Source organism: Pleurodeles waltl, chromosome 11, assembly GCF_031143425.1.
Source record: "Pleurodeles waltl isolate 20211129_DDA chromosome 11, aPleWal1.hap1.20221129, whole genome shotgun sequence".
In the NCBI taxonomy this organism is placed as follows: domain Eukaryota; kingdom Metazoa; phylum Chordata; class Amphibia; order Caudata; family Salamandridae; genus Pleurodeles; species Pleurodeles waltl.
This window is the reverse complement of record NC_090450.1, coordinates 745,878,339-745,900,721: the sequence shown is the minus strand read 5'-3', so window position 1 is coordinate 745,900,721 and position 22,383 is coordinate 745,878,339. Positions and strand designations below refer to the sequence as shown.

The 22,383-nt window shown below is 45.4% G+C and overlaps 1 protein-coding gene across 1 annotated transcript in view; it reads left to right on the top strand.

Moving 5' to 3' along the window:
- The window catches only part of CCDC60 (coiled-coil domain containing 60), a 493,444-nt gene that overhangs the window by 292,947 nt on the left and 178,114 nt on the right, over positions 1 to 22,383 (top strand). The window contains exon 4 of the mRNA XM_069214471.1: positions 20,028 to 20,255. Coding sequence (XP_069070572.1) covers positions 20,028 to 20,255 — 228 coding nt within the window. The remainder of the gene's footprint in view (positions 1 to 20,027; positions 20,256 to 22,383) is intronic.

Genomic DNA, 22,383 nt, shown 5'->3' with positions numbered 1-22,383 from the left:
GGTAGACTTTATTGGGCTCTGAACAAGGACCACCATCACAAGGGGTCAGGACGTTGGATACCATGTTCTTAGCCATGCAGCAGAGATTGCAATCGATTGATAGCAAAAATGATACTTTGACTCTCAGGATGGATCATATGGCAACTAAACTCGCCAAGAGGGGGCACACATAATTGCGGCAGAGAAGCACATATCCATGACTGAAGATACACCCCACACCATGAGAGAAACTTGTCTCATCATGGGAAAGGTGATAGCAGTTATTCAGACTGAAAACGAAGATCCTGAAGCGCATTCTCGCAGGAAACAATATATGTATCATTGGCCTTCTGGATACCACTAACATGGGAACGATTTAGCTATTTGTTGAACAACTGCTGAGTAATGTCTTTTGTGCTGATCATTTCTCTGATAAGGTTATAGTGGAACAAGCCCACAGGTCCCTAGTGACAAGCCTGCCTCCAGGAGCCCCCAGCGCCCTGTCATTGCGCAGCTGTTGAATTATTGTCACTGTGACTAGGTGCTCCGCCTTGCCAGGGAACACAAAACGATCTACTATCAGTGCAATGAGCTTGCCTTTTTCCCTTATTTTACCACATCAGTCAGGCTGCATGGTGTGATTTTCTACTGGTGAAAAGAAGATGCAGAGGGCTGGCATTGGTTAGGCCATGTTGTACCTGTGGTGGCTGCGCATCAACTTGAAAGATGGGCAGAAGATATTATTGATGCCACAAGCAGCATCAGACTTTTTGAAGAAAGCAGGACTAAGCCACCCCTCTTCATCGGATAGACCTGCGTGACTGGTATTGGGACATAATGGTGTGAGGTTGGAGTTGGGACTGGGAACCATGGGTTTGCCTCTCACTGCACAACGTCATGCAATATTGAGAGTTTGGGTCACTGTCCTGTACAGTTTCAGATTCTGACTTTAGTGATGTGGGTTGGGTTGTATTCCTGGTCACTTCCGTCCACCTGGATTTTTGCCAGATTGCTATTTGTGGGAACATCCCCTATAACTATGGAGCACTTCGTGCCTTTTCTGCTTCTTGGAGAATTTTGTTTTTCTTTGCCACTTGGTCCTTTGTGTTCATAGGGATATGTCTTTAGCAAGTTGGGGACGCTGGGAGGAGATAGGGAATTTTAATTTGACTGTGATTGCCTGCACAGTGTGCTTATCTAGTGCACTGTTTAGCCTTGGCTCTTACAATAGTCACATCTTAGAGGTGACAAGCTGGAGATATGAGTGATAACAATGGCCCCGCTGGGGCTCCCTTTACCCTTTTATCATGGACTGTTAGAGTTTTTAACAACTAAATAACAAAAATAGACAGGTACTGGCTTATTTAGATCGTCAACATGTGCACTTCGTATTTATTCAAGAAACACGTATATCGGACCATGCAGCCACTGTGGTGGGTGCACGGCGGGCGGGATACCGCATGACCTCTGGGGTGCTTGTTGTAATTAAGAAGGGTGTGCTGTTCGGGCTTGTGCATTCCTAGGATGACGTTCAAAGACGCTATGTGATCGTTCAGGGACGCCTGTGCGGCACCTTGCTCAGCGCCTGTGGGCTGAACATGGATGATCCTGACTACTTCGCACTGCTCGGCTATTCGAGTACAGGTGCCTGAATTCAGTGAGACTGCGGAACAGGACGAGCGCCACATGTCTCGTAGGCATGTGGCCCGTACGTACGGTGAGCAAGGCAGACTAAACTGGACCATGCTCTGGCTACTCAGCTTAAGAACTCCAGAGCGCATTCTCAGGACATGCATATTGCCTGATCAGACGGTGCGCCATGCTTGGACTCCCCGTCCATCCTGGGGATGTTTTCAGAATTTTATGCCAACCTGTACAGCTCTTGAGAATCTGCGAACGCTGACTAAATAGTGCCTCAAAGAGGTAGCCTGGGCCTGGCGATCCCCTGATCAAAGGAAATCCCTCACTCAGCCCTTCACCACTGAGGACATTAAGTATGTCGTTCGGAACCTACTGAATGGCTAGGCCCGGGGGTTGGATTGACTCCCCAGTGAGTTTTTTAAGGAATACAATGACTTGCTCTCGCCTTGTTTGTAGACAATGTTTGAGGAAGCCTATGTGGCACAACAGCTGCCTCACACCCTCGGAGAGGCACTTCTTATTATGCTCCTGAAGCCTGATAAGTCGTCTCAGCGCTGCGATTCTTGCAATCTGCTAGCTCTCATTAACACTGATACCAAAATCTTAGTCAAATTACTAGCAACCAGACTCCAGCCCTTACTTACTAATTGGATCCTGTCGGACCAGGCAGGGTTTATACCCACCATTTCCACTACTCAGAACATTCGAATGCTCTTTGCTCTATTGCATTGTTCAGATCCCTCTGTGAAGGCTGTTGCGGTCCTGCTGGATGTCGGTAAGGCGTTTGATTCTATTGCCTGGCCTTACATGTACACAATATTGCAGAGAATGGGAGTTCCCCCCCACTCTTATCAGCTGGAGAAGGCTGTTATATATCGGCCAAGTTGCCCAGGTGCATGTTAACAGTCTCACCTCTGACCTTATCCAGATATCCAGGGGCAGGGTTGCCCCTTGTCGCCAAACCTCTTTGCCCTCGCTCTAGAGCACCTAGCTTGCATGATCAGGCAGCAGCATGCAATGGAGGCCTTGCGGTTTCGACTCTGCCCACTGGCGATTTTGTTATATGCCGACGATATGGTGCTGTATGTCCACGACCCTGAGGTCCCTTTGTCTTCGCTCATATGTGAAAATTTGCGCTTTGAGTGGCACTCAGGCTGAGGATCAGTTGGGGGAAATCGTATGTTTTACCTTTTGCTGGTACTACTGCACAGTACTCTGTGGAATTTGCTCTGCAGTGGTGCTTGGAGCTGGTTAAGTAATTTGGAGTTTGGGTACACAGAGACCCAGACCTTGTTATGAGACGTAATTACTGGACCTTCACCTCTATTATCTGTGCACTCAGGCTCAACATACGCATTACTGGGTGCACTCCCAACAGTATACTCCGCACTTGGCGATCAAGCTTTCTCTGCTGCCAGTTGCACTGCAGATCTCCCACCCCCCCACCAAGGACTGGGGTCTGGCTCAATGGCAACACAGGGAGCCGCCCTCTTCCTGTGCTCTGTCTGTTGGCCTGCTCTATCTTAGGCCGTGGAGTGACCTGTGTCCACCATCTTACATGCAACAGGCTGATTCCCTTCTTGTGTGGATGATTGCCGCCTCAGCTCCCACCGCTATGTGTTTGCTTGTACATGCCTCACTTTGTGCACCTTCTGTAGGTTCACACTGCTGTTGGGCTCGCTGAAAGTCTTCAGCTCCCCGAGCTGGAGCATGGCCCAGGTGTAATACTGGAAGCAGTGCTCCTCCTTCGCTTCATCTATGGGGCTGCTCCACCCTAGCCTGCTGCACAGCCAATGTCCGCCATCCTGCCTGTGGCGAATCTGCCACCTCTGCACCCAGTGGCATCCAGGTGCTAAAAAAAGGAGCCTCAGGTGCTCCTCTCCACTCTCACCGCTTCGGGGAGTTAAGGGGCCTGCCAGCAACTGGGATATTGGCAGATTCTCGATCGGGGCGCCAAGAGCTCATGGAGGGATGTCTGCCGTCTTAGCCACCCTGGCCACGTCCCCCGGAAAATACACTGTTTAAGTTGACTGATGTCCCTTTATTCTCTTGTTTGATCTGTAATCTAGGAATGTGTCTGGAATCCACAATATGAGCATTCCCCTTTTTGTCCCTCTCACCTCCTGTCAAGGCATACGCTTCCACATTGACTGCTCCTCACTTTCACTCGAGTATTGTTATACCTGTCAGCCTTAGAGTGGTCTTCACCCCAAACTTTTTACCTTCCTCCTCCATTTTATCTCATCTCATTTGTGTTGGATTTAGGACTCAGGGGCTTTACCACTGCTAACCAGTGCTTGAGTTTATGTGCTCACTCCCTAAAACATGGAGAAATTGGCTTACACCCAAATGCCACATTAACTTTACACGTAAGCCCCTAATAAAAGGGTACTAGAAGTACCCAGGACCTGAAAGTTAACTGCTACTAGTGGGTCTGCAGCTGCTTATGACTCAAGCTTCTACAGGAGCAGATTGGTGCAGGATCCGAATGCCTCCCCACCCTTGCTGACTATTCACTTTATTTCTATGAATGAGTCTACCAAGAGCATGGAGGAAAGGGGTGGGTGACAGAGAACAGACTGTTCCAAATCATCTTTAAGGTTTTCCTTCTGAGCCTGTCTTCAACTTCCTGTTTTCTACTTCTCCTTTCTATCATTTGACACTCATTTGTGTAAGCTTCGAGGGATAACTATAGAATAATATGCATTAATACATATATAACTGTGTTGGACCAGTTGCCGGCAACCAATACAAGCAAAGTAGTCAATTAGCAAAAGTAGTCAATTACAAATCAGTGAGGACACACAGCAAGGTACTACACACACACGTATCTGATACAGTATGGCTTTAGCAAACACAATAGCACCATCAAGTATACTGACACTGCTGGCTAAACAGTAGCTGAAATGTTTCCTTGTGTAGTGTAATAATAGAACAATGAGAGCAAAACAGTTTTGAATTGGGTGCAGTAAATCAAACGCACAATAATAATTCTGTAAATCAAGATGAAGCAGGAGAACCCTGCTTTTCTCACCTGGATAACTTAATTTTAGCAGCTAGTACTGGGTAGCCCACTCTAACCTCTCTCCCTCTCTTTGGGAAGGGGCAGCAGCTGTGGGCGACAGCAAATCTGCACATTTCTGTCTGTGAGCTTCTCGGATGTTATCAGTGTTGTTGCTAACCCAGTATACCCCAGACTCTTACCAACTGCATCTCGCCCCTTGCTCTCATTGGTACCAATCAATCATCCTCCCAGCACCTTCAAACTACTGCCTGGCTTTTTAGGGGGTCAGTGCAACCTCAACTGTATGCCTTCCCCGATCCACATGCCTCTGCCTGGTACAGTAAACATAACACCTTGGCAGCACATACAGTTGTGCGTATTAGGAATTGCCAAAACAAGTATCACAAGATCATCCGCTATCTCAGCGTGGTACATGGGTTTTCTGCATACATTTGTACTTATCAACTCTGCCAAAGTTAGCTAACCCTTTCACGTCACAATGTCTTGTGCACACTGTTCCCTATATACTGCACAATAACAATCTTAGAATATCAGTCTTTGCTCATATAAACTCAGATAATAATTTGCGTTATATGTGTGTATTATTATATACCCTTTGATTAGGAGATTTTGCCTTTTTTATGTAACAATGTGTAAGTATTTACACATGCATACTGTATATTAGTTTTTCTTCAAGGAAAACGTGTGAATGGCTATTGAAGTTTTCTTTAGAGACTCTCTGGGGACTTAGCTGCTGCAGACTCGGTGATTAATCTTCAGACCATGGCAGAGATGAAAGGACAACCGTTGTTTGAGGTGAGTAGCCTTGATCAATCTTGTCTTGAATAATCTCACCTCAATAGAAGACTTGCGCTTCTCAGCTAATGTTCTCACCGAACAAATGAGAGGAAGACCTCTTCCATAATTTCCTACTGTGCTCAGGAGCCACTTGTGTATCACCTACAAAGGGAAAAGGTGGAGGGAAAGAATGTTGAGGAAGGCGATCAGACCGGGAATAACGGCTCGATGTGCAACGGCAATTCTGAGGTGGCACTCTCTCAGAACATTATTCTCTCTAAAGAGTTCAGTTTAAGTGCGCACTGAAACATGCACACATTCTTCTTGAACCGAATCGTATCACATGATGAATAGAAAGTCAAGGCTTCTTGGTGGGAAAATTAGCAGCCATCTTGAAGGAGGTCCTAATGCCTCTTCTTCGTTTGTCAGGTTTGCTGAACTCCATGTTGTCTGAATTTTGTCCTAAAATTTTGTCTAATCAATGTTTCCACCATTACGTATCTTTTCCTGACAATAGCTGTTAGAAATGGTTTTTTTTTGGTTGGCAGTCATGTTTCCCTCTGTCCAAGCAAGAGCCCTCACTCTAGTCAGGGTAAGTCACACACAATCCAAGATTATCCTGTGCCCACCCTCTGGTAGCTTGGAACGAGCAGTCAGGCTTAACTTAGAAGGCAATGTGTAAAGTATTTGTGCAATAAATCATACAATAACACCACATAGCACCACAAAAATACACCACACAGTGTTTAGAAAAATATATAATATTTATCAGGATAATTGTAGGTCAAAAACGAATAAAGATGCAATGTGAAATTGTAGAGATATCACTGGAAAGTGATATAAAGTGGTTTAAGTCTTTAAAAAGCAAACAAAGTCTCTTTCAAGCACAAAGTACCTGGTTTGGAGTGGAAAAAGTGGAAAATGTCCGCAAAGGGCCGCAGAAGAAGTGATACGTGAAAAAATGGTGTGTGCGTCGATTTCTCCCCAGCACACATGGACTTGCGTCGTTATTTTTCATGCGGGGAAGTCGTGCGTCATTTTCTGGCGCTCGGACAGTCTCTTTCTGTGGGTCGCAGGGATTACCAGATGTCCCGGGTCTGTGCGTGGATTTTCCTGCTGGTTTTCTGGCTGCGCGTCGTTCCGCGGGGCTGTGCATCGAAGTTTCGCTCTCACAGCAGGCGTTGCGTCGATTTCCCCTCTGGAAGTCGGGCGGCGTTGTCCTTGCGAGGCCGTGCGTCGAAGTTCCGGTCGCCCCAAAGGCGTCGCGTCGATCAGCGTCGGTGTGCGGCGTTTTTCTCGCCACGGAACAAGCTGTGCATCGAAATGTTCGGCACAGGAAGAGTCCAAATGAAAAAGAGAAGTCTTTTTGATCCTGAGACTTCAGGGAACAGGAGGCAAGCTCTATCCAAGCCCTTGGAGAGCACTTTTACAGCCAGACAAGAGTTCAGCAAGGCAGCAGGGCAACAGCAAGGCAAGGCAGCAATCCTTTGTAGAAAGCAGTCAGGTGAGTCCTTTAGGCAGCCAGGCAGTTCTTCTTGGCAGGATGCAGGTTCTGGTTCAGGTTTCTTCTCCAGCAAATGTCTGATGAGGTAGGGCAGAGGCCTATTCCCAAATGTGCCTTTGAAGTGGGGGAGACTTCAAAGAGTGGCTAAGAAGTGCACCAGGTCCCCTTTCAGTTCAATCCTGTCTGCCAGGGTCCCAATAGGGGGTGTGGCAGTCCTTTGTGTGAGAGCAGGCCCTCCACCCTCCCAGCCCAGGAAGACCCATTCAAAATGCAGATGTATGCAAGTGAGGCTGAGTACCCTGTGTTTGGGGTGTGTCTGAGTGAATGCACAAGGAGCTGTCAACCAAGCCCAGCCAGACGTGGATTGTAAGGCACAGAAAGATTTAAGTGCAAAGAAATGCTCACTTTCTAAAAGTGGCATTTCTAGAATAGTAATATTAAATCCAACTTCACCAGTCAGCAGGATTTGGTATTACCATTCTGCCCATATTAAATATGACCTTCCTACTCCTTTCAGATCAGCAGCTACCACTTCAATACTGTATGAGGGCAGCCTCAATGTTAGCCTATGAAGGGAGCAGGCCTCACAGTAGTGCAAAACTAATTTAGGAGTGTTACACTACCAGGACATGTAAACTACACAGGTACATGTCCTGCCTTTCCCCCACACAGCACTCTGCTCTAGGGGTTACCTAGGGCACACATTAGAGGTGACTTATATGTGGAGAAAGGGGAGGTTTAGGCTTGGCAAGTACTTTTAAATGCCAAGTCGAGGTGTAAGTGAAACTGTACACACAGGCCATGAAATGGCAAGCCTGAGACAAGGAAAAGGGGCTACTTAAGTGGGTGGCACAACCAGTGCTGCAGGTCCACTAGTAGCATTTAATCTACAGGCCCTAGGCACATATAGTGCACATTACTAGGGACTTATAAGTAAATTAAATAGTCCAATCAGGTATGATCCAAGGTTACCATGTTTAAAGGGAGAGAGCATATGCACTTTAGCACTGGTTAGCAGTGGTAAAGTGCGCAGAGTCTAAAAGCCAGCAAAAATAGTGTCCAAAAAGTGGAGGGAGGCAGGCAGGCAAAACGTTAGGGGTGACCACCCTAAGGCTGTCAGGTCTAACAATAGCATTAATTGTGCTACCCACTTGATTGGCCTTATAAACACATCTCAGGCCTACCATTGCACACTATGGGTGCAGTTTTGAACTGTCATTTCAACCTGGCAAACAAAACCTTTTGCCAGGCCTATATCTTACTTTTTTAATACACATTTCACCTCTCTGATAGGACCTAAACAGCCCATAAGGCAGGGTTCAGTGTATTTAAAACATTGGACATATATCTTTACTTATTTGTTTCCTGGAAGCAGGTGCGTCAACTCACCAAACACACACATGCCTACACATCTACGCACATTCACTCATACACACTCTTTCTTTCTCTCTCTCACATAAACACGCTCATCCACAAGCGTGACCACAGCATACATTTAAAAGTGTTTTTACTTACCTCAGCTACCAAGGAGGGTCATATTCTAGGTAACTGTATTCAATTTTTACTACACTAATTATATTACTGTATTAAAAAACTTATTGAAAGCATGGAAGTGGAGTCTCAAGCACTGGTCATAAGGACGAGCTGCTCGGTGTTCCTGGCACTCACATTTGTGACCTCTGAGGCCAGGGGGTCTCAAAGGCAGTGCCAGAGGTAGCAAGGGGCAAGCTAGGGGGGTCGCAGCTGTGACCCCTGGTGATCCCTAAATGACATTCATGCCTGGTAGTGAAAACCTCTTCAATTTGTTTTTTACTACTGCATGGCCTTCCAACTCCCATAGGATAACACTGGGTTACCTTATTACATTTAATAAGTGATAACTTTCAATTGGGAGCAAGTGGGAATGTCGAGTTTGGTGTCTAAAGAAATTGTGTTTTAAAACCCTCTTTAATGGTGAAGTCAGAATTTAAGTCAATTCTGGAAATGCTAATTTGAAAAAGTTGGCTTTTTCCTGTACCAACCACTTGGTGCCTGTATTCTGGGTCACATGACTAGGTATAGCTGACAGTTGATATTTGTCTTTTGCTTCCAGACTGAAACATAAGTTTTGGCAGGATGGGTTGTTTCTGATTTGATGAGGGGGAAGGCTGTCACCTACCACACTTGCATATCATAAAGCATCTGCCTCATCACACTCACAAAGAGTTTCACACTAGTCTTCTGTGCCCCCAGTCAAGCTGGGGCCAGGGCATTGAGGCAGGAAATTCCAAATACCTCTCGGGGTGGAAACCTCCAGAACCTTCTACTTCAAAGCTAGCACCAAGTATAAACATTGAACCGTCAGACCCAACCCTTCAGTACACCTCTGGACCTGTGGAAGATTCAGAAGGACTGCTGTGCTGCTCTGCTGTAAGACGTACCACTACTCTGCTGCCCTGCTAGTCTGCTGCCTTAGTGAAAAACACTAGACCTGCATCTTGAGCCAAGGACCACCAGAGTGACTCCAGGGGCTAGTTGACGGGCCTCGTGAACAGAGCCTCGGGGACAGAAAAGGCACCAACTACATTGAACCCTGCACCTGGACTTCATCTGCTATGAGTCATTTTTCTCAAGTGGTCCTCCAAACTTATCCTGGACCTTTGAAAGTGGGCCTAAAGGTGCTCACCAAGTCCAACTGTGGCCTCTTTTGCAGAACTGATGTAGCGCGATGCATGTCTTCACAGCTCTGTATCGGAACAGGTGTGCGTGACTTCTCCACGATGCAGGACCTCGCATTACAGCATGCAGCTCATCAGAACCGCTGCGATACACATCCCAGACACAGGATTTTGCATTGCAAGCCTCTGTCAACTATATCCTTGATGGCAGTACAGGTTCTCCCATCGCAAGTTTTCAATGCCTTCATCGGAACCACCGCCCAGTGGCGCATCCTCAGTGCCAAACCTTGCATTGCTTCCCGCAGCTCATTGGTGCTACCTCTGCGCAAATTGTCCTCGACGCGGGATCTTCCAACGCACCACAACCCAAATTTAAGGTCCTTTGTTCAGCAGGTTTACCTTGACCGCACTCCATGGTGTGCGAACTGAACCTCTGACTAAGTCCTGGTCTGGTGCGACCAGATTTCCACAGTTGATGCTTTGTTCTTTTAGACAACATTTTTACGTAAATGTTTAAAATTGCTTAACTCTGGTTCTACTGATTGGATTTTTCTGGTTTTGTGGCAAATAATTTATTAAATTTTACTCTAGTTTCTAAATTGGTGTGGGATTTTTCTTTTGTTGTTTTTCCACTTCATTAATATTTGAAGTGCTGCATAAATACTTTACACATCGCCACTAAGTTACGACTGACTGCGTTGTGCTAAGCTTCAAAAAGGTTAAGCACAGGTGAATTTGTGGTTTGCTTGTTACTTCACCCTGACGAGAATTGGGGGCTGCTTGAGTAGGGTTTCACCCCCCCCTCACTTATAAACCAATTTCCCTCAGGTATATTCTCCTCATATGTGAGCACTCAGCTGCATTCAAAGATATGCTATTCCCCCTAAACTGGCTTTCACATTCAGTCTCCGGTATGTTCTTTCCCATAGGCTTGTCACAGCCATGCTTTTCCATCTAAGCTGGTTCTCATCTCCTGGCCACTCCATACTAATCAACCTGTGTGGGATCATATTTACAACGCAATTCATACTTTTTCAATTAGGCTTGCCACAGCACTTAATTTGTTAAGAAAAATGTGCTGGTACCGAAAGCTCTCATCTGAAACACGCGGCTGATGCAAATAAATGTGCTAGCACGGAATACTGTGTAACCCTGAAGACATCTCAGGCTTTTTTAATCAATTTACTGCCACTCCCTGTCCCCTCTGCTTATTCTTGTAGCTTTCTCCCATTGTGACGCTTTTACGTTTTTCTCTTCCTCCGTCTTTCCCATATGTCTTTTGCTACAAGTCAATGCTTGAGGCAGAAAAATAAGTGGCTGCCCTCAAAAATAAGTGCTGGTGCACCGCAGCGGAAACCATTGGCTCAAATTAAGCCCTGGCTTGCCATCAACTCAGTCACACTCATATTTCTACAATTAGGCTGTCTCTCGCCTCTGGTTACAGGAATACTTTTCCAGCTAGCCCGTGTCTCATCGCAGGTTGCAGGCATTCAATTGGGTTGCTGTTCCCCTCCGGTCTCAGGAATACTAATCAAACTTTGATGGATTTTACTTCCAGTGCAGTGCAGCATACTCTTTCACTTGGATTTGCCCTCACCTTCAAACATAGACCTATTCCTCCCCATGGCCTATCCTTCACTTTCAGTCACAGCTGTGTTTCAAATAGGCTGTTTTTCACCTCCAGTTACAGATGTGCTCATTCTGCTTGGTTTATTCTCGCCTTCAGACTGGGGCATTGTGAGAAAACAGGGCTGATTGCAGAGGCCCCATAACTTTTTGCCCCCATTTTCCTCTTTTTGCTGGTGTTTTCCTGACTTTGATGGTGCCCTGGGTACTGCTAACCAGTCCCAGGGCCTGTGCTCTGTGTAAAATCAATATGCAAATTAGGCTAATTATAATTGGCTAAGTTAACCTACCTATAAGTCCCTAGTATATGGTAGGGCATGTAGGTTTAGGGACCACAGCATAGGTGGTGCACACCTAGGTGCACTGCTGAGGTGCCCAGTGTCATTTTAAAGGCAGGCCTGCTTTGCTGGCTGCTTTTAAATTAAAGTTATATGCAAATTCGACTTTGGAATTAAAGGTACTTCCAAAGTCTTAAACTACCTTATATTTACATATAAGTCACCCCTAAGGTGTGCCCTATGTGCCCCTAGGGCTGGGTGCCATGTAACTATAAGCAGGGACTTTATAAAAATAGATTTATAAGCCCTGGTGAGGTAAAAACAGCCAAATTCGTTTTTCCCTCATTGAAGTAAATGGCCTTCATAGGCTAGAATGGGCAGACTTTATTTTAAATTTTAAAGTCTCCTTAAATGTTACATACCAAGAATTTGGTATCAAATTGATTGTTGTAATAAATCCCACAACTTCCAGTTGTTGGATTTAATATAACTTGTCCAGGTAAAAAGTTTAGACTTTATCTAAAAAGTTGCCAATTTCAGCTCTGCATTGTTTTTGCTGTTGTGCTCTGATTGGCCAGCCTGCAGCAGCTTCTGCCAGGCTGCCTTGATGAGGTGTGAAGTGGCCTGGCTTCACACAAAGGAATGTGCTTGGGGGAGAGAATCTCCCCTCAGCAGATGGTGAGGCAGGAAGGGGGAGGGCTGCCAAACTGGTCTTCAAAGGCAGAGAAGGACATCTGGAGCACCCAGCAACACCCCCACATCCTGCGACCCCAGACAGCTAGGTGCCCCCTTGATTAGATTAGGAGAGGGCAGGAGAGGGGTGTGTTTATGATTTTTAGCCACACCAGTGGGTGGGCTCAGCCAGATGTAACCTCCAAAAATCAGATTAAGCCATGTTGGATTTTTAGAGACTGTTGCCTTTTGGGATGGATTTTTGCCACACTTCCCAGGAAGTGGTCATCACAGGGGGACGACCCTGTACCTGATTGGAGGACCAGGACCCCCCTGCTTTTCACCCAGGAGCAAGGATAAAACTGGCAGACCTGCCCCCACACCTCAGATCCCCACCAAATTTCAAGAAGAAGGAACTAAAGGAGAAGAAGGACTGCCCTGCTGGACCCCTGGCCTGCACCTGGAACCTGCACTCAGAAGGACTGCACCAGCTGCACACTTGGGCTTCACCACAAGAAGGACTTTGCCTGGCTTCAACTGGTTCAAGGAGGAACTCCCTGTTTGCTACAGGTGAAAAATTGCTATCCAGAGTCCCCTGCACCAACTCCTGAAAAAGTGACCAGCTGACCACTGTCCAGTGGCCAAAAAGGAGTTTGCGCCAGGTGCATTCTGGGAGTTGAAGTCCGCACCCCCCAAGGACCATCACAGAACTTCTGGACCCTTGGGGTGAGCTGTGGACCCCAAAAGAACCTTAAAAGAACATCTGGGTGAAGCCCCAGAAGTTTGGAGAAGATTTGACAAATTTTGTAAAAAAGCTCCAGAGAGGGACCGACCCGCCGCGGAAATTCTAGCCGGCTTGCCTCAACCGCGACCCGGCCTGACTTCGTAGTTCGTCCCGGTAAAGAAAAACATCCGAAAAAGAGACTAAGTCCGAAGGTAAAAAGTTGACCGGGACCTCCCAGCCATCGTATCCGAGAAGGGCTCCACGGACGTCGGATCAAGATCCAGGTTTACCCCGGTTGAAGGATTTTCATCTCGAAAAAACGACTAAGTCCGAAGGTAAAAATCACCACCGAGGAAACCCACATCGCGTATCCGGACAAGGGCTCCAGGAGGTCGGATTCAACTGGCAGGTTCGTCCCGGTGAAGAAAAAGTTCAAAATAAAGACTAAGTCAGAAGGTAACTTTTTAACCGAGGCCTCCCGCGACTTGTAGCCGAGCAGGGCTCCATCGCGGTCGGCCTGAAACTTTGACTTTGCCCCGGTCCTGGTGCAACCAGATGACCCGATTGGCGCTTTTTGTTTCTAAGCGTTAGAAAAATAATAATTCTTTAAAAATTCATATCTCCGGTTCCCCTGAACCGATTTTAATCGTTTTTGTGTCATTTTAAAGATAAAAATATAAACTATTTTAATAAATTGGTTTTGGATTTTGAAACTGTTTCCTGTGTTTTATTTGATTACTGTTTTGTGATATTTGAATGCTTTACACTTTGTCTCCTAAGTTAAGCCTTGACGCTCGTTGCCAAGCTACCAAGGGTTGAGCTGGGATTAATTTACTGAGACCTAACTGTACCTAGGTGGAGGTTAGTGGCTTGTTGCTAGGTGTAGGTACCTACCTGCCCTTACTAATAACTCATTTTCCAACAGGCATGCTCTACCACTTAACAGTGGATCCTTGCACAGCAAAGTGCCCTCTCAGTGGCAAACCTCAGGCGCTGCGGTGGGGGGGGCAGTGGGGGCGAGCTCCAGGGTGGGCCCCTGAGCACAGTACAGTGGCCTGATACCTCTTGAGTGACTCCACAAAGGAGGCCCTTGGTGTACTGTGCAGGGTGGTCTCTCAAGCTTCGTTACAACACCGTGGCCTTTTGGAGTCCTTCTTCCCACGTTGTATGGGAGAAACCTGCAGAGGGGATAATGAATGGTTCCTTTTCTTTCCACTTATACCCGTTGACGAGTGGAGGGCTCAGTCCATTGGTCATCTCAGTTATTGAGACAATGCGCTGCGCTATGTTGCCTTTATGTTTGCATGTAGAATATTCATGCACTTAAGTTGCGTAACTTCAGAATGAAAAACTTGAGTCCAAGAGTTGTTCTCGTCGCCAATAATGGACAGCAGGTTGGAGAGTGCGATTAAGAAGTTCTTACATTGTGTTTGCTGTGATAAAAATAAAGCAGTGGCAAATGGTCCTTTAGAACCAATTAAGGTGCCCGGAGAGTTTTAGCAAAAGATTGGAAGGGATATAGTGAGGCCTTACAGTCATTTGCAGCACTCTGAGCAGTTTGAGTTGTTATTAGTTGCATTGGTGGCTGCCACCGAGCTGGGGATGGCAGGACGAGGATGGGGGAAAAAAAACAAAAAAAAAGAACACTTAGCTCGTCCGTTGGGAAGTATACAGGCTCCCAGACTCCCCTGAACCAATCACGAAGCTGCTGTCACCAGCATCACAGCAGCATTGTGATTGGTGTGAGTGGCGTGATTCACCGCTCACAGAGTGAGTGAAGGTCTGTGCACTTTCTCCTCCAGGCTATATTGCAGTACAGCCGGGAGGAGAAATGCTAAGTGTACATGTGTGTTTGGATGGCCCAACATGGCTGGCCAAGCACACTTGCACACTTATGGTGCGCATAGCCCTCCTCCTCCAGCCCCCTCTCAACCTAACCTGGCTCAGCGAAAAATAAAATGATAATAAAGCTCCATTATTATCATTTTATTTTTCTTTCTGCTGCAAGCAGCTGGGCAATGCTCCTCGCCTTAGCGGAGGAGCCGCCGCTGATTGGTTGACTATACAATGAAATGTCTTTCAGCCGGTTGTGTGAGTGAAGTTAGCCTGCATGTGGTTATAGAATGTTTAAGCGATTTATTCTGTACAGAAGGTATTCCCAAAGTAATTGTTACTGAGAAAGGGGTGCAGTTTTGTTCATAGGTGATAAAGTGGTTCCTTAAAGGGATGGTAATGTTACATTATTGCACAGCTTTGTATCTACCTCAAGCAAATGGCTTAGCAGACAGCGTGAGCAGGTTAGGGAAAGGGTGCACTCAAAGGACAGTACAATTACAGAAAAATCTCAGAGATTTTGAGAGAAACACTGTGGACACATAAGATGAGAAATGGAATGGCACAAAGGACGATACCTTACACAGTGATGGACATTTCCTATTTGAAGGTTTGAAGAGAAGTTTGGCTGGGATGAAACTGAGTCCAGGTTGGTTAGTAACAAATTATTAGGAGAAATGAAAAATCTGATAGCAAGCTAGTGAGATACCAACAGAGGTACAAACAGAGGTCTGATGCTAATTTTAGGGCAAACAAGCAAGTTTGGAGTATGGGTCAGATGGTTCTAGTGAAGAAGCCCAGGTTGCAAAAGAAGGACAAATTAGGATTTCTTGGCCTGTTCATGGTATCTGGATTGAAAAGGAATGTGGTGGCTAATGACACAGTTGATGTCGGTGTAGGAGGCTGTCCCTAGGACACCGTGCAGGGGGTCCGGGGAACCACACATTGGTTTCCACAGGTAAAAACTAGATCACCTAATGCTCTAATTTTTGAGGTAGCTTGATCAAGCAGTTAGGCCAATCTTGGAGAAGTGCAAAGCATTTGTTGTACTCACAGTATAAATCATGCATCTCACACATTTGAAGCAATAACTATTGTCCAATTTATAAAAATACTTCAGATTTTTATGTAAATTTTAAGACCATGTTTATCAGAAGTGGCTAAGTACTTTTTAAGGTATGGATGTTTGAGGTTTTAATAAATACAGTCTTTCTGTGTGTAATTACGCACCATAGAAATCAATAGGAAGACACGTTTAATAATTCACAGTAAATCACACAGTTGTTTTACCAAGTTCCGCTTTTGCAGGTTGGTTGAGGTCGTCGGTGGGCACACTGGCCCAGCTGGATGAGTTTGGGCAGCTCCAGGTTTCAGCGGGAGCAACGTTGAAAAGTCTCTTGGATCTGGTGCATGGCCACTGAGGGCGACCACTTGGAAAAGGTCTTCACTTGCAAGGTTAAAGGTGGTTCCTTGGGGTCTCCTTGGAGTGTTGAGGTCACAAGGGGTAAGGAACCCTTGGGGCACAGCTGGTTCTTCGTTGCACGGCACAGGGTGGCCGGGTGCAGAGTGAATCTGTGAGCCAGTGGATGAGTGCAAAGGAGCCCATTAGATCAGGAGATAGGTCTCTTTGTTTGTCGCTTACAGGACAACAGGGGCACTCTGGCAGGAGGTCTGGGATGTTCCTGAAGTCCCTCAACTGGGGCTTCCTCCTGGTCCTTTTTCAGCTCTGCATGAGCTGGTTTTCTTGGTGTTCGTCAGCTGACCAGAACCCAGGGTATTTGTATGGTTCGGCCACTAGAGGGCGCAGTGCCACCAAGCTTGATACACGTGCAGGGTTTGTCCTGATGGTCGTTGGTGTGTCAGAGGACCTGGCTGCAACTTCCGGTTCATGAGATATCGGCCCGTCAGTGAAGTGACCCTCACTGGGTTGCTGGTTCTTGGCTTGCTGCAGAGTGGTACCTCTACTCTGGAGGGAGATCTTGGGCGATTGGTGAAGCCTGAAAGTCCTCTGGGTTTCTTGAGGTTAGTCCAGTGTCCAGCTCCTCCGCAGCAGCAATTTTCGGGTCCTGGGTGTGACAGGGAGGGTTTGGGGACTTTTCTTTGTGCAGCAGGTCCACAGTTCTTGTGCCTTGGATCTTCTTTGGGCTAGTTTTCTTTGTGTCCTTTGAATCTGATTTATTGTTCCAGGGATGCCCACTAAATACTGAATTTAATGGGTGTTTTAGGGGGAGTCTGGTAGTGTCCAAAGGAACACCTACCTTTGGGTGGCTACACCCTCTATAGTGACCACTTCCTGTTGGAAGGGTCACTTCCCTAAATCTAATTGCTTATTATCCTTCCATCTAAGGTGGAGGATAATTAAATGGAGGGTCCACCTTGCAGGCAACACCTTAGGGGTGGTGCATGCCAGGTGGGCCCACTCCTCCTAAACTTTGTGTGGTTTCCCGCCTTTGCTCCTGCCAAAAGTGGTAGTTTGCAAAGGGGTAGGACACCTGCTGCTAGCAACAGGCGTGGGGGTCGAGTTTCAAGGGCGTTGATCCCTTTGAAGCTCACTGCCAGGGCAGTGCACATTCCTGAGGGTGGAGGTGTTAGCGCCTTCACCCAGGAAGAGCATTGTCTTTCAAACCAGAGAGACTGAGCTCTCCCCCAGTGTTTGTATATTGGCTACCTGGAGGTGGCAGGCTGGATAGAACCAGTCAGCAACCATGCCACAATAGTTAGCTTTTGCAGGCGGCACCTCTAAGGTGACCCCTCGGTACATTTAAGGATAAATCCAATACTAGCACTAGTTTGGGTTTATCATTCTGAGTTCTTTGATACCAAACAACCCAGGGTTCAGAGTGGCCATTGTGTAGCTGGAAGACTCATGTTGACCACTACCCAGCACATGTATTAAAATTGCTGCTCTATTCACTCACTATGTCCTAGGTTTGGCAAGGACACAGTGGGGGCATTTTGCTCATTCAGCTATGCCCTCACATATAATATGGAACATTCTGCCTTAAGGCTGTAAGGCCTGCCAGAGGGGTGTCTTACCTATAGTACATGTAGTGTATGGTGGACAGTACAAACAGGCAGTGTGCCATGCCGGGGTTTGTTTTGGGTTTGCATCAGGACACAGGCTGCAATGGCAGTGCTGGGTAAATCTGGATGCATTGCCTTAGAGGGAAGCACTATCAGTGCTGCTGCCCTCAGGGGCCTACCCCTAATACCCTGTGCCCTGGGCACATAGGTACCCATTTACTAAGGACTTACAGTGGTAGTTAAGGGTGTATCCAATTGAGCCAATGCATTACAACAGTTTTAGGGAAACAGCTCTGGCCCAGGGAACCTGGTTATCAGGGGCCCTGGGCACTACAACTTCTAGTCTACATCAGGCAAAAGGTTAAGGCTAATTATGTCAACAAGAGGCCTTTTCTCAAAGTAGGAGCATGTTGAGATTGGATAAACTCTCATCCAGTGGGAACAGATCAGTGACTGAGACCAAAAGTACAGGAATGTGGACTGAAGAGAGGCATAAAGGTTTGGTGTTTGGCCTTACTCGGTTAAAGGAGTATATTGAATTAGGAGATTTTTGACTTGATGCCTTACTTTTGTTCTCTGTTTCTGTTTCTTTTACTTTTACAGCCGTAAGGGATTCTGTAGTCAGTTGCTGTTTCGTGTTTAACCCCCTCAGATCATTGGTGGCTACATAAATCCAATTAAAGAATTTCTATATTTATTGCAGACACAACGCGCTGCAATGTGTCAAACTTCTCAGGTCCCCATTTTTATGGGCGGGTCAGTGCAGTTGTTGTCCTAGAGTAATTTCCTTTCTTGTTTAGTGCTATATTCCTAAAGCTCTAACCAGTAACCTGGCACACTTTGTTCCTGCCTAGAACATATCAGGTAATGTGGAGAATTCCATTTTTTTCACAGATTATCAAATTCAACACCCTAAATGGTTTCTTTTCCATTTATATCACTCTGACAAACAATCCATGTAGAATATCAACAGTAAAAACTACACGGACAAATCTTAGAAAAGTATACAAATATATTAAATTAGACTAATTTATACCAATGCATTATTTTATTTTAAAAGCTAAATATATCTTTGATTAGTGTCTACCCATAGGTTCCTTCCCCAGACTGTCTTGCAAGGTACAAGGACAGAGAAAGTTCCTGCTTGTTCGCCACACACCTCTCATGAGTTTTAACAAGACGTCACTGATGACATCCCAAATTACATCATCAATGGCATCACTGATGAGATCACGTCCTCACAACTAACATCACTTTAAAAACAAGTGTTATATTTGATGCTGGGAGCGTGAATGTCAAGCGAGCGCAAGTAATGATTGAATACTCCGTTGTATACTTCCAAAAACAAAATAATTAAACATTTGGCGCAATTAAAAGAAGGACAAATGATTTACATCTTAGACTACAGTATCTGTAAACATTTTCCAAATATAAACAGACCAAGTGAAGAGGGAGATGACCAACTTCACCTAATACTGTGGGCACATAAAAGGGTGGAAAAAGGTTTAGACCTCACTCTGATTAAAGGATTTAATATTTGTATAAAATGCATCATGCAGAACTCTAATCTGTTTGCTTTGGAAACAGACAATCGATATGATTAGAGTAGGTTTTTTTTTGTTGCTTTCCCGTAGATAATGAGGTTACATTTAGATTCTGAGGTCTGATCTGTTTAAATGGCCAAGTGTGTTTCACCTTTTAACCTAGGTAAATCTGCATAAAGTGTCAGTAATTCATGCCACAGAGACCAAGAGGTATCAACTCTGGCAAAAAGGTGTTCTAAGTCTTCGAATCAGAGAAGGATGTAGGCTGTTGCCTAAGATATTCATACATCTGCAGAATGAGCGTGGACAAAAGCCTAGAAAATCTATGCATCAATGTAGACCATAATGTGTGTACGTATTTGCACAAATGCTACTTCTAGTATGGAATGCGAGAGAATAAATATCTTAACTGTCTATATGCTTACTCCAGCCCGAAATATGATGCTCATGACCTCACATTATTTATACCCATAAATATTAGGACATAACACATCAGTGAATACCAACTCGTGACAAAACAAATAGATGTTACTGTAGTGATGTCCTTAATAATATCAATGTTAGGGTCATATGTAGTGGTAGCAGTGATTTCGTCACTGTAATTTGTGACATCACATGAGGTCATGAGCACCGCTTTTGGATTGCGAGTTTTGATTTGCATGGTAGACCTCACTCCCACGGGGTCCTGCCTGTATCTTTTCTCTGCTAAAGCTCACCTTGGATTCCATCTTTTGTTCTTGCAGGCAGCTGGTCAGTGCATCACGTCAGGGTAGGGGGTATTTCTGTCAGCTGAGGAAGGAGAAAGAAGAGATGGATGCTACACAAGCAGTCCTAAAGCGTCATATGGGAACATGCAGCATAGGGACTCAGTCCTCCAAGCATTCTTCGTCTGATGAGGATGGTGATACTGATAATGATGATGTGGAAGAGATAGAAGAACAGCAGTGGGCTGTACGACGGCAACCACACAAGTAGGTTTTTCCACATTACTTTATTAATGCCTTCAGTGTTGACAGGAACCTACAAAGATGTATTAAGTACACAAGCAGTGATTACGCCATGTTGTAGAACTGCATAAGTGTGTTTTTCACTTGAAGCCAGCTAGACAGCACAGCGCTCTGTGTGTGAAAGACATACTGGGGACATGATTAGAGTTGAACTGAAAACCATCTCCACCCATTGCTTTTTGTTTTGTCACTCTTATTTTCTTGATTTCAGTTTGATGGTTTTATTTGCCTTAGCCCGTCTATCTAGTCTTTGTCCCTCCCGTGCAGCAGTGCATCTTTACCATCTCTCTGACTGTCTTCTTCTATCCTTCTAAAAGTATCTGGCTTTCTGGAACTTTTTTTTTTCTTTCTGTAAAAGCTCTCCATAAGAGTGCATGCATTTACCTTGTTCTCTGTCGTTTACCTCTTCCCCCAGCGCATGTTTTTTTCATAAGTTTGATGTTTTAGTATTCAGTGTGCCTGCCTGCTTCTCTCAGCACATTTCTTTTCATAACATTATAACAATTTAATTTTCCTCAACTTTGTTCTTAGAGCTGCTCTTATGTATGCATTTACTTTCATAGAGCTTTGGCCTTCAAGCCGCTCTCCTATGCGCTTTAATTTCACTTTGCGCTCTCTCTTGTTTGTTCACCTGTACCCTCTTCCACGTTTCTCTGTCTCTGTTTGGTTCTCTTCCCGCGCCCTCTGTATTTTTCTTCCCACCAGTGTCCTCCTTGTCACTTCTCGCATGCACCCCCATGTTGCTTCTGCCTGCCCTCGATGTTGCTTTCCCCCACCATTCCATTGCTTCCATGTCTTCCATTATTCTACCCTTCATGTTGCTTCCCCGTTCCAGCTCATGTTTAACTCTGATCGCTGAAAAACAGGACAAACAAAACACTTGCATCATTTTGTAGAAAAACCCATGCTTGATGTGCGCGCCTGCAAAATGACGCAGCCAACCATGTAGGCTTTGTTCCCGTTTATTACTATGCTGCACAACATCAGAGATGCTGTGCAGCATGGCTAAACTATTGGCAAAGCCAGTTGGTGCTAAAGGTGAGACCTGTTGGCTTTGTCAATGCTTGTTTATGTTTTTTCATTGTAGTATGTAGCCTTGGACCCCCATTGCAAGTGGCTTGGTGGCCTGAGAAATTGGACATTAATTTACCCCTCCACCCCGGAGTTACTGATCATGGGTATAACACAAACTCAGCCATGGGGAAAAAGCAGCCGAACGCTCATGGTGATAGTACATGTATTATAATTCTGATGGGGCCAATAACTGCTGATACCAGTCCTGTCAAAATTAACGATGAGTTAAGAGGGAGTTCGTGCTGCATCCCCCCAAACGTTAAGACTGTTTAGCAATCCCACACTGCCTTTTTCTGACCCTGTTAGTCCATTCACGGCTAATCCTTTCCGCTTTGAGGCGGTCTCTACGGATCTTGTGTTCCTTTATTAAAGGTGTGCCCCCTTCTCAGCTCCCATAACCTTCTTGCAGGCAAAAGAATCTGACATTTTTTATGACCTCTTGCCATATTTAACAACTGCAGCAAGCAATATCCTGAAAACCCTCATATATATTGTTTTTGTTTTCCTTTTCAAGAAAACTTTTCTGAACCCGAATTTTTTGATTACCCATCATGTTTTTAGGCTCCCACTGGCCGTGCTAAATTACAGACGGTTGGTGGTACCTCAAATTAAGCATCTTCTAAACTCCAGTTGCATCCTTCACTCTAGCAAATATGTCTGGCACCATGAATCCTCTTATTGCTACCTTGGACACTTTCCAGTTTTTTAGTCAAAAATGTGTTACCTTAAGCACAGATCCATTGCCACGAGGCTCACAATAAACATTCTAATTATTCTTGGGTAAGGGGGAAGTCTAAGCAAACAATGTGTTTCATCCAGTACATAAAACAAAATCCCGGAGACAATAAATCACGTTTGTCAGTGTGGTCAAGTAACTGTTAAAAACAGTGAGGAGATCAATGTGATGAATCAATTGTAAGTTCAAACACTTTACATTTTTTGGACTGTGGGTGTGATGGGCCTCTGGGAAATGTACGCAATTAAAATACTGATCAAAATTTCAAGGAACTACATTTGA